This window comes from Cyanistes caeruleus, chromosome 19 (assembly GCF_971803275.1).
Source record: "Cyanistes caeruleus chromosome 19, bCyaCae1.hap1.1, whole genome shotgun sequence".
NCBI lineage: Eukaryota > Metazoa > Chordata > Aves > Passeriformes > Paridae > Cyanistes > Cyanistes caeruleus.
The window spans coordinates 1111000-1128017 of record NC_141719.1 but is presented as its reverse complement, the minus strand read 5'-3'; the positions used below and the strand labels follow the sequence as shown (position 1 = coordinate 1128017).

The following is a 17018-nucleotide window of genomic DNA, read 5'->3' as shown; positions in this document are numbered from 1 at the left end:
TATTTGTTACATATATATAAATATCTATATATATATATATAACTTATAAGCTAGAAGGAACATGAAGTTTCTGGAACTACACATATTTTCCTTTCTTTTCAGCAAACCAAGAATTTACAGAGATAAGGTCCAAAATAAACTCTCATGTCCAGTCAAGGGGGAATGATGAGATGGAAGTTGGTTAAGTCCAGCTTCCCAGAAAAGTGCTGGTTTTGAGGGCTGCTTGTTCACTTTTTGTTGAAAAGCTGGATGAACTAAACTCCAAAGCAGAGGAGAGCTCCAGCAGCCTTTCTCTCACCATCTGTTAGTGGTTAGCAGCCCAAGATTAAACCATCCAGCTTCAAAGCTAAAAAGAAATTCTCACCATTACTGTTTGTTCCTCCCATCTCATCTTCAGCCAGGCAACAATCTGCCTTTCACCCGTGGATTGTCCAATGGATTTGGGAGCTGTAGATGTTCCAGTCTCTGGACATATTTGGGTTTTTCAGTTGGTGAAAGGCCAAAGGGCATGGAAGAAATCCCATCACTGCTCCTGAGGAAATCAGGGTGATGCCATGGAGCAGCAGAGGCTGTTGGATATGGGAAAGGGACTTTTGGTTCACTCTGGGAAAAGCCCATCTGTAACAAGTAACTTCATCAAGAAGTTTCTTCTACAAATCTTGTTCCTGGGCTCAATACTCCCCAGCTCACATAAACAGATGAGGAAGAGGAGGTAGCACTGTGAACCAACCTAAAAATCAGGAACAAGGGAAACAGTGCGTGTGACACACCACTAACTCCCAGTCAAGGCCTGGAGACCGGCCCTGCAACAACACAATCATCTAAATTTGGTGTCTAAAGGGGGGAGTGGAAAGGGAAGAGAGAAGAAGGCAACAAAAGAGCAGGACAGCTCAACACTGCATGCTCAGGGACACCTCCTGTCTACAGCAGGAGCAGGAGGGCATCTGCCATTCAGTCTGGGCTGGAGAAGGGCAGGACAGGCACAGCAGCTGCCAGTCCCAGCATTCCCCTCCTCAGAACCAGATTCCATGGCAGGACAAGATGTTCTGCAGCCAGACAATGCAGCAGCATCATTTGCTGGAGGTTTTTTACCTCCTTTGGGAAAATATCACTGACTCTAGAAACACCAGTTTATGGTGGAATCCTGATGGAACGTTAGCAGGTGGTGAAGCTGAGACAGAAAACCTCCAGGTAATCCCCCTGCCTTGAAAACAATGAGATGTTATGAGAGATATGTGTGGAGAACCATCCATGCAGGCTATCCCACTCCAAGCATGCACTGAGATCAACGCCTGTTCCTGCAGCAGCTCAGTGAAATTAAAAGGTTTTTCTTTAGCACAGCTCTTAAAAAAAAATTTAGAGAACTTTCAGCAAAATTATTTCCTAAAAAAGATCCATCTGCACTCACTTTCTTCACAGAGCTTGTTATTTACTGGAATAGTGACTGCAGGCTTTTTTGGGGAAAGAGACGGGTGTTTCCTAAAGATCTGCACAGGGGAAGACAACTAGACTACCTCAACCCCAGATTTAATTAGACACTCTCATGCCAAAGAGAAAAATGCCATGTGTGCCACATTCAAATCAGCATTCAGTTGTCTGTTGAGCTCAGAAGATCAAAAGTTTATGGTCACTTTGCAGGTGAGGTGACAACAAAATTGAAGACCAGAGTGTTAAAATTTTTCTAAGGTAAGTACAACCAGATGAGACATTTGCCAAGTCAGAACCAAAAGAAGACATCTGGAAAACTGCAGAGACAAAGGCTTGTCACAGCACCAATCCCAAACCCGGGAATTCCCCCAACAGCAGCACTTCTGGCTGTCAATTAGAAAAGGGGGCTGGATCCAGAGACCTGGTCCAGGTCCTTCAAATAATGTTACTGGAGAAATGACTGCCCCTCCTCTAAAGGCCATGGAAGGTAAAAAGCCAGGAAACTTCATCAACAGGGGCAGAGAGGTAAAGATGCAAAGCAGGCAGACCCTGAGCAGGCAGTGGGAGAGCTTTGCCTCCAGACAACTCCTGTCCAGGCAGCCGGAGACAGGGAAATGAAGGCACACCACAATTGTCCACTCAGCTGAGGGCACCACTCAGGAGATGCCTTTTTCCCCATCATCCCCACCATCCCCTGAACCACTCCTACTGCAGAAATGAGAAAGTATTCTGAGGGATTCCAGCTTTTGTAAACATCAGGGTCAATCAGGCGATCCAAGTCCTGAGACAGCAAGTTTGGGATGAGAAGATGAGTCTTATGAGCTGCCACAGGAGTTTCTGAAACCACCTCTGGTGTGCCTAACACTCTCCTGGCACTTTATTTATTCCTGCCTTAGTCTAGGACCTGCAAAACCAGAGCCATGAAGGAGAACACACAATTTACTTCATCACCAGAAGCAGCAATGCAAGGGGAGTCCTGGACACTTTCCTGCTCCTGATCTCTTTCCAGGCTGCGAGTTCCCCCTGGCCTTGTCCCACTCATGAAGAGGATTTAATACCCCAAAATCCCAGTTTATAATGCACACCTGCAAAAGAATAAAGCTCTCCTGAGAAGGATGGTGGTGTTCTCCCAAGGTCTGGCTGCAAGGACGTGGGTCCCTTCCAGCTCTCACCACCTGAGCCCCAGCTCCTCTGCAAGGCAGAGCCCAGGCCAGCCAAGGTGGAACCCAGCACAAGATGCCAAATTCCATGCTCTGTACCAGATACAAACAGGGATCAACTGCCCACTCAGTCCAGGTGGGTCAAAAGCCCACAGGAACCTTAGAGGTAATGACAGAGAGCTGAAGGCAGGATTGCTTAGAGGCTTTCCAATTTGTAAATGATCAGACTGGACATTCACCAAATCCTGCAGCACTGCCATTCCAACCCTGTGGGCTCAGCTGACCATGCCAAGGAGAATAAAGTTCATGCACAGACACAAAACATGAAGCTACTTCAAAACATTCACCTGGGGCAAGCACACACTGCCAAAGCATCCACAAACACACAAGAACAAAGCATTTCTTCTCACTCTGGGATCCCATCCCTGCTTTAAGGGCTGCTTTGTGCATTGCACATGAAATAGTCATCACACAAAAACAGAAGTCCTGCTAGGAGCAGGAACCACAGACCTAGACAAGCCTGAGTTAAATGGAACAACTTTTATCTTAAGTACAGAACTCTTTTTGCTTTTGCACCCTTAGGCCCTGAGAATCTTCATGGTATTCATGGTATCCCTAGCTGGAAAAAGCATGGCTTGAAAGGGTCCACCCTCAGTCCTGTCCAGACTCTGAGAGCCAAGGCACTTCTTTGGGAAGCAGAAGATGGAGAATTGAATCCCTTTACATCAAGAAGGGAACTGAACCCAGGCCTCCTTCCAGCAGTCACTATTCCAGGCTCCTCCCAAGCCACATCCTCAGCACACTGGCACCCAGGATGGGGCAGCCAAGCACTGCCCCTCTCCCTGCAACACCTGAGCTTGCTGTGTTCTAGCCAGGCCTGCTCACTGCAGGCAGCTTCAGCACAGAGCCAAGGTGTGCTTTCCAACACAGGTGATCCTGACCCCCAGGCTGTTCCCAGCAGGGACAATTTCCCTCCTGCACCTCGTACCTTCGGGCTGGCACGCGGAGTTCTGGCCCAGGGAACTGAACATGACCAGCAGCGCTCTGTGCAGGGCTGGGGTTGGGCCAGCCTGGCTCCCTGGGCATGCAGGGAATGCTTATCACCCTCCTGACACTCCCAGCAGCAGCACAGGAAGCTGCAGGAACACACAGTCCATGGGGGAGAGGGAAGGAAGCTGAAGAGCCCCTTCCAGCTGCACTGCAAGCACACAACAGCTCAGGAGGGCCACCAGCCTGAAATCCCACTCGTGTTCTGGCTTCCCAAGCACTGCAGTTCCAGATCCCAGGAAAACCTCAGCTACAGCAAGAAGCTTGCTCTTTGCAGGGGGGTGAGTTCAGGTAAAAGGGAACCTTCGTGTCACCTTCCTCAGAGCTCCCCTTTGAGGCAAAGCTGAGCTGCTGCTCAGGGTCTCCAGACCCACTTTTGGATCTTGTCTTCCCCAGGCATTTCCCACTGAGCAGTTTCAGCACAGCATTGCAGAGATGGTTAAAGCTTTTTGGGTTGGATGCAGAGATCTTCACTGACATTTAAAAATTACATTTCTTAAGTAGAACATGCCTGGAAAACTCAATAATGTGAATTACAGTATTAAAAGACTATATCCCCATATTAAATATCACTTCATACTACATCTTTTCCCATTGCCTGTCAAGATTGAAGACCAAGGTTTGACTCCCACAGCTGTATCAAAGCTCCCTCTCACAATACAGATCCCCAAAAGTGCCCAAATGAAAAATGGTCACTCACGTGCAGAGAATTGATTGGTCCTCACGGTCTGCAAAACAAGAACAAACACTGTTATAAGGGTTTGTTTCCACTGTTCTGTAATCTGAAAAACAGCTTCTTTTAACCAAGTATTTGTAACAGTTATCTCCAGTTTAACAATCCTAAGGACACTCTGAAGCAATTTTAATAATATCCCTTTAATAATAGCCCCATTTCACATGCACACACCCCTCAAACAACACTTAGAAGTTCCTAAAAGTCCTGACATTTCAGATAATGAAGTCAAAATTCTGGTTAAATTTAATAAGCATCCACAGTAAGGTTTTTAACCATATTTTCAGATAAAGTGAACCTAGCACTTCATATTCTGAATGCATGAAGAATATACAACCTTACAGGCGGAGAAAAACAGTTTTAAGCACACAATACTGACAACCACACTTGGAAAGAGCATTGCCATCTCTAGCAAACAAGTGATTTCCTCCCCAGCTTTTTGTTTTCTTTTTTAAATGGACACACAGGCCTGAAGAGCTCCCACAATTCAGCTTATTCATGAAAGTCTTGTCTAAAGGACACCCAGGGAAAGCAAAATGCTGCAGCGCTGTGGCTCAGCACTTCTGTGCCACAGAGACCTCCTGAAGGTCAGGTACAGCCTGCAAGGGCTATTTCATCATGACAAGAGCTTCACAGAATATATTTCAGCACCATATTAAAAATTATATAATCAAAACATTCAAATGGACCTGCAGCAAGTGCAACATTTCAGTTAAAGTCTTTCAGAGCAGGCAGATACCACCCCCCCATGCAAGTTTTAGACTGCATTGACACCAAGGATGACAAAAAATGGAGGTGCTTTCTGACTGAAAAATGTCAAAAACATGCAGTCAGTTGTATTTGGAACCCATATCAAAAATACAAAGAATACATCTTGGAGGGGTCCCCTGGCACTGTGCTTCACCAGGGCCACCAGGTGAATCCTGCAGCGTTGCCTGAGTCTTGCAAGCAGATGTGAGCTCCAAAAATCCCTCCTAAGGGTAACAAACAGCAGAATGAGTGCAGGAGAACTGAAGAATATTAGTTTAAATTATTAAAAGTGGGAAAGAAAAATTCCCAGAGTTGGTGACCCTCCTGACAAGGCTGCAGGGATACTCCTGGATCATTCCCTACAGCTGCATGAGGTGCAGCAACTCCTGCGCACCAAAAAAGAGGAATGGGAATCCTGGGACTGCAAGAGATGAAAAGTGAGAGGGGGCAAAAGCAGTGGGAGTAGGACAAGAGAAGCATTAAGGAAACACATTTCTGTTCTTCTGGGTTTGGTACCAAGCAGCAGGTGATGGCAGAGCCATGACAAGTAAGTTTTTGGCGGCAGGGCAGGGCTCAGGCACAGCTGGGTGTCCTGCACGGCAGAGCAGCACAGCTCTGTGCCCCTGAGCCGATGGCAGGGCAGCCAGCAGTGACCCAAGCACTGAAACTGCTCCAGCACCAGCACAAGGTGACGCAGGACAGCACAGATCATTTGTTCTTTCAGAAGAAACAGCTGAATGAAAGCCAAGCTGCTACCGTGAGTAGAGTTCAAAGTTAGTACTTCTTAGCTTTAGTATTTACTGAGGCATTTCTTTAAAGTGACATGGTGATTTTTGCCTTTCTTACTTCCCAGGAATAACCTCACTCTAATTTTGGCACTGTAGCTGGGTCATTACCTCAGAAAACACAGCCTCCTCTAAGCTAGACCTCTTCAGTTTAGCACTTCAAAAAAGTTAACACAGCTAGCATTTGCCTTGAAGTTTAATTTATTTAAAGACAGTGTGAGTTTGTCAATGCTTTGTACCGTGACATTTGTAACCTGTGCATTTACCATGTGCCACAACACACAAGGCACACTACAAATGAATTTTCTTACCCAATTAGTCCTAGAGAAAATCTACAAGTCCAGAAAGTTGTATTTATTTGTCATTGCCAGAAGCTCCAGCAAGTGCAGCCAAGCTTTTTAACTTTCTCTGTCCAGGAGCCTGAATTGACACAGCCCTTATAAAGTCAATTATCTCCACTGAAATCTGTCACTCCAAATCCATCTCTCTGTGTCCATCTGGACTCTGAACCTCACAGACCAGGAAAGTGGAAGGAAGACAGCAGCAAGCTCCAAGTTTTGCCTGGTGATGCCCTCCTTATGGTGATGGTCAGTTCCAGCATCCAGCACTGAACTGGCAACACCCAAACCTGCAGGTGAATGCTGGGGTGAGCCTCACACAGCATCAAATGCCAGGTGCCCTCTGGCCCAAGCAAGAGCTGATCTCCCCAGAGTCACCCTGAAAAAGCCTCTGACAAAATGACTGATGTGGAAGGCTTATTTATGGCTGGTTTCTGCAGCTCCTGTCTTCCCTCAAAGAACACAGTGTGTCTGCAGCCCTGATTTCTGAGCAGGGCCTTCCCCTCCTCAGGACTGCACCTACCCTTGCCTCAGCCTGTCTGCAAGGGCTGAGCCAGTGTGTGCCTCTTGCCAGATTTGTTCTCTGGGGTGAGGAAGAAGCTTTGAACTCCTCTGTGCAGACTGCAGGGCTTGGCTGATCAGGGGTTAAAGCAGCTCACTAATCAAAGATGCTCAGTAAATCAATGCAGCTCAATCAGGTGAACAGAAGCACGAGGATGAGGACATTTAAAAGGTAATGAAATAATACCAAGCTCTTCATTTAAGTAACATCATGAGACAAACCTTTGGTTTCAATCACAAACCAAAACAGGCAAGTCCCACTGGAATCTACCCCTTATGCAGTTTAGATTTAAATGTAATCCAAGGTCTTCAAGCCACAACATTCAAGGTGCACACAAAAGGTTTTTTACAATATCCCTAATTTGAAAATCAGCGTTAAAGTTATGCAGAGCTTATGAATAAAAAGTAAGATTGATTTTCTGCTGATGAAGTAACACTTTCAATAGACTAGGATATCCTTTTGAATGGAAGGATCTGGAAGCACGAAGGCAATATAACCTGATACTCCAAAAGCTTCCAGCTTTAGGCTGGAGCTCCCCTGCTGCTGTAATTCAGCTGGAGCAGCTGATGATGTCTGTGTTTCCTCTGCCCCATGTCCCATCCCATTCCTCCCTTGCAACCAGCAGCTGACTGGGCACATGCACAGGAGCTGATGGAATGGCAAAATTTAGTTTTCCACCAGATCAGCTCCCTGGTGGAGTTTGTAACAGAGCCAAACACTGGAATGAGCATATGGAAAATGAGAAGCACCTCTTGTGCCAGCTGCTAAGGCTCTGGTTACCCAAAAGCCACTGTGGAAAGCACATTGCCTGGCCCAGGTGAGCTGCAAACCATCCCCAGCAGAAGCTTCCACCTCCTCCCAGCCCCAGCAGTGAATGCCTTTCCCCCCGGCCCTCTCTCTGAGCCCCAGGTGAGGCTGAAGCCACGAGTGGGAGCAGCAGCAGCCCCATGAACCCCCCGTGCCACCAGGACAAGCTCTTGGAAGGGAGGACAAGGAGAACTACCAGAACACAGCACAGGAAGAATTACAGCTCTAAAAATCATTTTTACCTACTCTGCTCTCCCCCACACAGAGGAATTAGCTCTGGGGACAGCAACTGCAGCAGCTGCTCAAACAAACCTGGTGCTCAGCTGCAAAAGGTTTTTTAAAAATCCAGTCAGAAGAGACCCTGACGTTATAACAAAATGCAGGGAGTTTTGACTGTCAGAATACAAAAACATTTGACTGTACAGCTCTTCATTCACCAGCTGTATCTCCCCAAAACAGACCAGAACTAACAAAACCCCTGTCAACGCCAGGGCAAGGCTCTGGATATACATTAAACATTTGTTGGGTAATTGGTTCGGGCAGGATGTTCTGAAAAGTTCTACTTCAAAGTTATAGACTCAGTCTACAAAAGAATTAGAGTATTTTAAAAGCAGCTTTTCTCAAAGGTGTGACTTTGTTCTGCTCTGGTCACACTGCAGTCATTTATAAACTGATATAAGACAGTAAAACACGAAAGCAAAAATCTGCCTTCAAGTTTCCCACTGAAATTCCAAGGCAGCAACATTACAAGCCCAGGAACTCTCTCACAGAACGGAGTTTACAAGCACACAGATCCCCAGCCTCTACAACTGGCTGTGCTCCAATTACCCTGTACTATACTGATATTTTCAGTACTGCAAATGTCCAGTTCTCTCACACAATTTGACTGGGAATGAATGGGAGAAAACATTTGGAGCTATCCCTGAGAGAACTGCCCAGCCAGAAAGGCATTTTATGAATTAGCACTCACCCACAGAGCTATGAAAACAATTCCACAGGTGTCTTACCTGCTTTCAGCTTTAACCTCTGTCTGATTACAATTCCTATCAAACAGTAACTTTCATACAGACACTGACTGGTCTCACAATCCCCTTATTTAAGGTAAGGACATGAAATAAGTGTGCCAAGGTGAAAGAAGTTCAGTCTGCTTTCCAAGCTCAGGCTGTAGAGAAAGCAATGGGCTACCACACCCCCAGCCAGCAGAAAACCATGCAGAGGAAAATGGTTCTTATCTGCAGGTTATTATTTGTCCTTCCTCAAATCCAAGCACAAAATTCTTGTGGATCATTAACTTTGGCATCGCCTTTCCTTTTCCCTGTCCAGAGCACTGATAAAATACCAGATCCATTTCTGGAGCAGACATTAAAAAAAATCCTGCTTTTTTGGGAGGTGGAGGAGGCAAGTTCTTCAGCATTTCTCAAACAGGAGAAATCACTGGGTTTCTAAAAAGAGGCCCTGTGTAGGGGAACAGAGGGCTCTTGTTTATTTGTAGGTGGTGTTTCATCCTCAGGTGCCACAGAGCACACCCAGGAAAGCTCCCTGCTGGACGCCTTGTTTGTTGTGGATGCAGGCTCCAGGGATCTGTTGTGTATGTGCCCTGTGCTGTAGGTGAACAGGCTCAGATATCAATCTACCCAAGGTCATTTAAAAATTGCATTCCGGACAAGTTCTGTGAAAATGGGTCAGTGCCTGGGGGAGAGAGACCTGCCCACCAGCACAGATTTCGCTCTTGCCAGAGCACTCACAGGACTGGTCCATGAATGCTCCATGACAAGGAAAGCACACAGGTGTCCCACAACCTGCCACTCTTCAAGCTTCCAATTATTTTCTTTTTCCTATTTTCCTGCTGTGCTGATAAGCACTGGAAGAGATCTGGTTACAGAGATGAAGCATGCCTTTTTAATTTGTGTTTGTCTTTAAAATGTTGCCTGGTTACTCCCTAAACTATCATCAAACACTTAGCACTGTGAAGTGACTTGCAACAAACACCTCTCTCCAGAGCCAGCAGGAAGAGTGACAGGCACAAGTTTGTTTGCTGGGCACCAACCAGGCCAAATGTGCCCTGACACACTTCTGGGCACCACGAGATTTCTGGCTATCCTACATTTCCCCTCCATGGGCAGCTGACTCCCTCCTCAGTGCAGGTGTGCAGCTTCCCAAAGCCAGAGCAGTTTGCAGGAATAAATCAGCACTGTGCCCCCAGTGAGCCATCCAACACCCCAGGGAACTGGGCAGGAAGCAGGACATTTGCCCATAATACAAAGTTGATATTTCAGGTTTTAACACCTAAATTTCAGCAGGTTAAAACTGTTTAAAGTTTCAAAGAAGCTGAACCTACACATGCCCAAAGCACCTGCTGTGGCACATGCAGCAGTGCTGGACAGCAGCACGGTCAGGTTACCCTCCTCAGGAGGTTTCAGGTGTCTGAAGAATGGAAACATCACAGGAATCTCCAAGAAAGGTGAGCAGGATCATTGCAGTATCCCCCCAAAAGCTGAAAGGAACCTCTGGAAGTCAAAAATTCTCAAGGACATTTCAGGAGAAGCCATCTCTCTTGGAGCACCTTCAAACTGCATTTATTTTTTTCCTTCTTGCCTTGTCATCATCAGCTCATTCATATATTGGCCAGGTTTTACATCCAACTCTCATTTCTTTGAAACTGTCAAGCAATGAACTTGCAGAAATTCTCATTCTCTGTCCTAAAAAGGTGTCACATTAATTTATACCAGAACAAAGATCAAATTCAGGTGCAGCCTACTCCTCGTGGGTATCCAGTGGTTTTACGTCTTAGAATAATAATATTTATCAGCTCTGCCTCATCAGTGCTCAGACACCTTTCTCTCAGAACACTGAAACTGCTCAGACATCGCTCCATGGACAATTACATCAACCCAGCCCAGCTTCAAAGGCAAATCCAACAGTGCTGCTTTAAATCCCAGCTCTGGGTGTCCACCTGGTATTTCCCACACAGCCTGACACAGGACAGACACAGCCAGTGTCTCCTGCATTTCCTCTGCCTGCCTGAGAGCTGTCAGCTCCAGCTGCCACAAACCCTTGTAACAAACCAGAATTTCACTCTTACTGCAGGAGAGCTCCAGGTCTGTAGTAAAGGGTCAATAAAACACTGCTGTGGGGTGGAGCACTGATGTAAACACTCTAGGTGCTCCTGCTATGTGTGAAGTTAAAATAACAACAGCTTTTATTAAAAAAGAAAAAAAAAATGTGGTTGTATCCCTTCCTCTGGAACACTGGAGATAAACCACAACAGGCACACTCCAGGTTTGCTGCTGGCTGAGTACATGAAGTTAATAATCAGCAGTGATACATAGCAGAGGTCACCCAAAGCCCAGCCATGGCTTACCCTGCCACTTGTTACAGTGACCCACAGCACTGGATACAGGGATTTTTTGTGCGTCTGCAGCACACCAAGTGACCACGCTCATTATTCCCTCACCCAGCACAGCCCCAGCCTGGGAGGACTCGGCCAAGCTGTGAATTGAGACTATTTTAGAAATCACGAGTGAGGCATTTGCAACGTTAGCTTGAAATTCCCCAAATTCCTGAGGAGAAAACTGTGACGTGCTCTGCACTGGCAGCCAGGGCTGAGTCAGCACCAGGGGACAGAACAAACAGGACTCTGTCCTGCCCACTGTGCAACTGGGGGAGCTTCTCCACACCATACCCCGGACAACTGGGCTTTTCTTTTAATTTTTAGCCCTAATTAAGTTGGAAGAACCTTAAATATTGTTTGGTTTTCACTATCAGTCTTTCACTCCCTTTTTTAACCATCATTAAGAGAAGCGTTGGTAGATCCAATTTAGGAATTACAACAGAGCTGCCACGTTTGTGAACAGTAGTTCATAGGTGAGGTGCTGCCCCCCTAACAAATTCAAACAGCTCTGAGTTGACTGATCCAGCCTTTTCAAACAGGGGCTGCTGTAATTCAGGAGATGAGCAGAGCACACGAGGCAGCTTCAGCTTGGAGAAAATCAGGGGAAACTCCCTGGGCTGTGTGAGCTCTCCTGATGCCCACAGTGCCAAGCCTGGGGCCAGGCTGGGCATGCAGGAGGATTTCACCAGCTCAGCTGAAGGGCAGCAGCAATCCAGAGGGAAAATCTCTCCAGCTGCCCTGGCCAGAGCTGCCAGGACTTGCTCCCAGTGCCCGTGGAGCTGCCAGCACACAGAGCAGCGGAGCTCTGCCTCCCTGGTTTGTGGTTCCCAAGGAGCGTTCCCAGGAGAAATGAAAATCCACACAGGCCATCCCTACACTTAGATTTCAGTTCTTATTTGCATTCTGCTTAGCAGTAACCCAAGATTAGTAGGAGCTGGCAAGCCACAGGCTGGACAAGGTTTATTTGGAGAGCAGAGCACTCAGCACAGCAGTGGTTTCCATTCTCCATCAATCCTGCTGAAGTTGTTCTACTTCCCACGTAGAATAATTTTGTTTAGACAAAGATTACACTGTCAACTGAGACAATGACTCAAGGAGGCCCTTCAGCTGTAAGATCTGCCATGCAAGCTCACTCATTTCACTTTTGCTCTTCTCCTTTCCAAACAAACAATCAAGCACAAACCACTTAACAAAATGGGCTGGCAATTCTCAGTGCAGTGTTCTCTTTCCCAAGCTGTTTGATCATGCCCCAACTCCACGAGTTTGAAGAGACAGCAAGTGTAACAACAGTGACACAGCAGGGCATGGTTTGGTGCTGTGTTCAGCCATGCACAGAGAACAGATCACCTCCCACACCACCCCACAAAGCAAAGCCAGCCATGTACTTTCATCAAATCCTGCAGTTTCCTGATGCATGTATTCCTGTTCATGTGTTCCTCACGCAGCCTTCAAGCCCCCACTACATCCTGAGGCACAGACGAGCACAGTTTAGCTCTGCTGTTAAAATAAAATTGCTTCTTTTTGCTACTTTGAACATGTTAACTGCAAATATCAAGTAATGACTGTTCCTGCATAGGAAGAGATGGGTGGAGGAAGCTCCCTATTCCCTCTGCCTGGGCCACTTCAGATTTGGACTTCTATTACATCTGACCTGAATTGCCATTTCCTTACTGAACAGATTTGTTCCCTCTGGATGTTTCCCTTTCAATGTCTCCTGTTCCATTTCCTCTTTGCCCAAAGCAGGGCAGCCCTGGGCTGTACAAAGTGCAGATTAAATCACAGAATGGATCATCCACTCCCACCCCTGCCATGGCAGGGACACCTTCCCCTGGCCCAGGCTGCTCCAGCCCCAGTGTCCAACCTGGCCTTGGGCACTGTCAGGGATCCAGGGGCAGCCACAGCTGCTCTGGGCACCCTGTGCCAGGGCCTGCCCACCCTGCCAGGGATCAATTTCTTCTTCATCTCTATTTTAAACTTTTGCTTTTTCAGTTTAAATCCATTCCCCCATGTCCTGTCACTCCATCCCTTGTCCCTCTCCAGCTCTCCTGGAGCCCTTTTAGGCACTGGAAGGGGCTCTGAGGTCCCTCCAGAGCCTTTTCTTCTCCAGGCTGAATAACTCCAGTTCCAGAGCATCATCCTGGTGCCTCCTATGGCCTGGCTCCAGCAGCTCCACGTCCTTCCTGTGCTGGGCTCCAGAGCTGGAGGCAGCTCTGCAGGTGGGGTCTCACCTGTGTTTGTGACTGGGATGTACTCCAAGTCTATACATTATAAAAGTATTACATTATTATAGATTGATTGTATGTATGATGAAAATAGAAAGAAAATGTGCCAAGTCTATGGCAAAAATGTTTCCTAGATTGATCCCTTTTCCTTACTCCTTACTTACTCCTCACATTCTCTACCTGATTTACAACCACAGCTGAGAGCTGCACTTAAATGTCCACAGACCCTTCATCCCTGCAGCTCCTGCTAAAGCAGCAGCAGCTCCAACATTACACCAAGGGAATTCATCTTTCCCAAGATGTTTATGCACAAAAAGCACAAACAGAAGAATGCAAGTTCCAGGGTTTGCAGCAGCAACTCCCAAACCATAAAAAGCACCGAACAATGGGCAAGATTGACCAATCTTTAACCAGTCCTTTGCCCACATGAAGGCCTTTCCTCACACTGCTTACAATCCCCCTTTGGTTAGGACTGGTTTTAATTCCTTTTGGAAAGCTGATCATGAGTACAGTGGTCTCCAGATTTCCAGACCCAAGCAGGATCCTCAGAGATGGCACCAGTAGCTCACATCTGGCTGCTCTGCTGCCAAGTGTTTTTGTGCCAAATGTTTTTGTGCAGCACAGTCCATCAGCTATTCCATCTCTGAGATTAAGAATTTGGTTCTTGAACATTTTCTATTTTCAGCATTTCATATTTACTAGCCCTTCAGAGAATGATTTCCTGCTATTTTGCACTAGAACTTCCCTGAGCAGCTTCATAGCAGATATACATAAAGAGGTAGACATCTATTTTCTCCTGCTTTCTCTTTTGCATTTTCTTTCTCCATACCATCTGATGGCTTTACCACCACTTAGACAAAGCCCCAGAAGAGGATGAATTTGAAGGCCCCAGAAAGCCGTAAGCTTTTATTCACCTTGTTCTCTGAAACAGATGCACAACACCTTGCAATTCTGAGGAAGGCTGACAAAGTCTGCCAGGAATTCCTGAGCAGCCAAGTACCCGAGAACATCAAGCCTGGACAAGTGAAAGGAGGCTGGAGATACACCAGGATATAAATTGGCAATTGTGCTGCTGATGTGAAGCAGAAGCCTGGGGTGAAAGCCAAGGAGCAGGACAGCAGCAGCCCTCACCTCTCCCCACTCACAGGGATAAACCCTGCTCTGCTGCTTGTTGCTTCCTTGCCAAAGGATAACAAAGAAATGTTAAGTCAAGAGGAAGGGGGAGGAAAAAGGAGCTGCTGCAAGTGCTGGCAGTTATGGCATAGCTGCACTGTTAGTTCAGCAGCCCAGAGGAATGCAGGCACGACTGACAAACCCAGCTTTGTGCACAGCACGCAGCGCCCGGCCCGGCTCTCACGCTGCTCTCGAGATTAGAACACATTGAAGGTTTTGTTACATCAAGGCATTACTGCTTGTGCCTGTCATCTCCAGGCTTGAGCCAAGCAGGAGCAAATTATCCATTTCACAACTACCTAGAAATAAAAGGAGTTTAATTTAAACTAAAGCTTCAGTGCAGGAGGCAAGTGCTGACTGAGTAATGGCACAAAATGATTCATCTCATGAATGATTTCCCAAGTTGGATGCACTTAGTCTTGAATTCCTGTCTGTAGGCACAGTCACAATTCAATTATAAGGCCAGCTTGCATAGCAAGTTTTAAAATTAAAGTCATCTCTGGTTGCTCAGAATATCAACCAAAAAAGCCCATGGAAGTGGTTCATCTACTGCAGCATTTCACTTCAGAAGGGGGAAGAAAACCAAGGCATTGAAGAAACTAAAAATTCCTTATGTAACAATTGTCACTCCCGTTTCATTTGTAAATACAAGTAAGTTACTGAAATTACATTAAAAAAAGTGTCAACTTCTAAGCAAATAAGCCTTAAGAGAGAGCTGTTCACTGTAAATATCATCATTCTTAATTAAGTGTCCAACCTTGAGGCTGAACAATAAACAGGGATCCAGTCACATTTTGACACAGAGAAGGTCAGTAAAGAACTAAAACTTTTCCAACAATAACAAAAAAGTTTAAAATGCAGTTTCTAGAACTAGACTGTGTAAGCTCAACTGAGCTTGTTCAATAAGTACTTGCTACTGATGCCATTCACAGCTGGCCAAGCAAGGTGCAATAACTTCAGCCATGGCAACTCCCAGTCCCTGAATCACACTGGTTTAATTTCAAGAGACAGAACACAAAAGTGAGGAGAAGCAGATGAAATATTGCAAAACAAGTTCAGCTGACAGAAGTATTTATCATTTTACTTCAAATTCAAAAATAATGAGGCAGGAGAATGTTTCAGCATGATGGATTTGAAGTTTTCTTGCTTCAAGAATCTCTTTCCCTGCACTCAGCCGTGAAGACACTGCCTGTGCCACTCCTGGAGGTGTACAAGCAATCTGGATGTTAATAATATTGTCACCTGAGTATTTATATTCCACACCTGCCTGAGTGAACCAAGTGAAACCCCAGAATTCTCAATATAACAATAAAGGGACCTATAAATCCTTCACATGACATTTACCAAGCAGCCAGTTCTGCTGGGATCATCATCCTGCACTCTGTAACTCTTTAAAAGGCCTTGGGGGCTCTTTTGGGAAGTCCAGATATAATGAAAAATACCAAGAACATTAATGGCACATTTATCAGGTTCCATCTGCCCCTCACAACAGAGAACACCAACCATCACTCCCAAGTTTTTCAGTCTCAGAGCAATTTTTCCCTCTTCCATTTCAAGATTTAATAGACTTTTTAAAGAAAAAAAAAGTCTTATTTTAGTTACAATTCTTTTCTTCCGTATCTGGAGGTGGATCTGCCCCTAAGGGATGATTTAAATCAAGATTAACTATAAATATAGATCAATAAGATGTTTTTAAGAGAGGAGTATTGCACCTGTATCCAGTTCTGGCTTCTCCAACACCAAGTGTTCCCTTCCCGTCTTACGCTGTTTCCGATAAACCTTCTCTGCAACAGGATTAAAGGCAGGCCTAAAATATCAGTGCTAATTTGGTGCTCATCAAGATGTCCTCAGGGAAACAGGATAAAAAGGAGAGACTAAGCATAATTATACAAGTGTAATATTAATAGGCAAGCTGGGCTTTAGCAACAAAAAGTCAACAAGTTTTCCTTAATATTTCTTCCGAGGCACTTGTACGTCACTGAATAAAGAGGAACAATAAAACAAAGCCATACTTCCTCTAGAAATCCACTGGGAAAATTGGAAGGGAAGAGGGAAAAGAGAAAGTCAGCTGTGGAAAAAGTACTAGGGAAAAATTTATGAGTGCTGCTTTTGCACAATCACATCTCCCTTGCTGGTAAAGTGTTGTCACAGCCCTAGAAAATTCATTTTCTTAAAGAAAATCCTAGTCTGTGGCAAAATTTTATGGCCCATAACTTTTAGCAGGACTGAAGAACACTAGCAAGGCTTGCAAATTGTATAACCAAACAGAATTAAGGTCAACATTGTCACAGGGATTAGGACAGCAATTCCTTATGATCATGTCAAGCAATGCTCTGTGGGGCTGCCACCAGCCCGACCCCACTGCTTGACTTCATTCAGGCCATCACCCCTGGGATTTGGGTACTCCCTGCTTCACCTTCTCCTCAGGGAAATGAAGGGAAAGTGCAGGAGAAATCCACTAAACCACCTGTGAAGTAACACCCTGCTACCACAGCACTTTGAAAAATAATTACTGGGGGAAAGAGAGGGGAAATCCAGTCTGGAAAGCTGAATTGCAGGTTATTATCTTCTGCGGTCAGGCACTGGGTAATGAGTCTTTTCCTGAAGAGAAATCCTGACTGG

General features: G+C 45.8%; 1 protein-coding gene across 8 annotated transcripts in view; it reads right to left on the bottom strand.

Moving 5' to 3' along the window:
* MYH10 (myosin heavy chain 10) overlaps window positions 1-17018 on the bottom strand; it is an 87503-nt gene that overhangs the window by 51948 nt on the left and 18537 nt on the right. For all 8 annotated transcript variants that reach the window (XM_086857098.1, XM_086857094.1, XM_086857096.1 and 5 more), the window contains exon 4: window positions 4336-4363. In XM_086857098.1, coding sequence (XP_086713224.1) covers window positions 4336-4363 — 28 coding nt within the window. The remainder of the gene's footprint in view (window positions 1-4335; window positions 4364-17018) is intronic.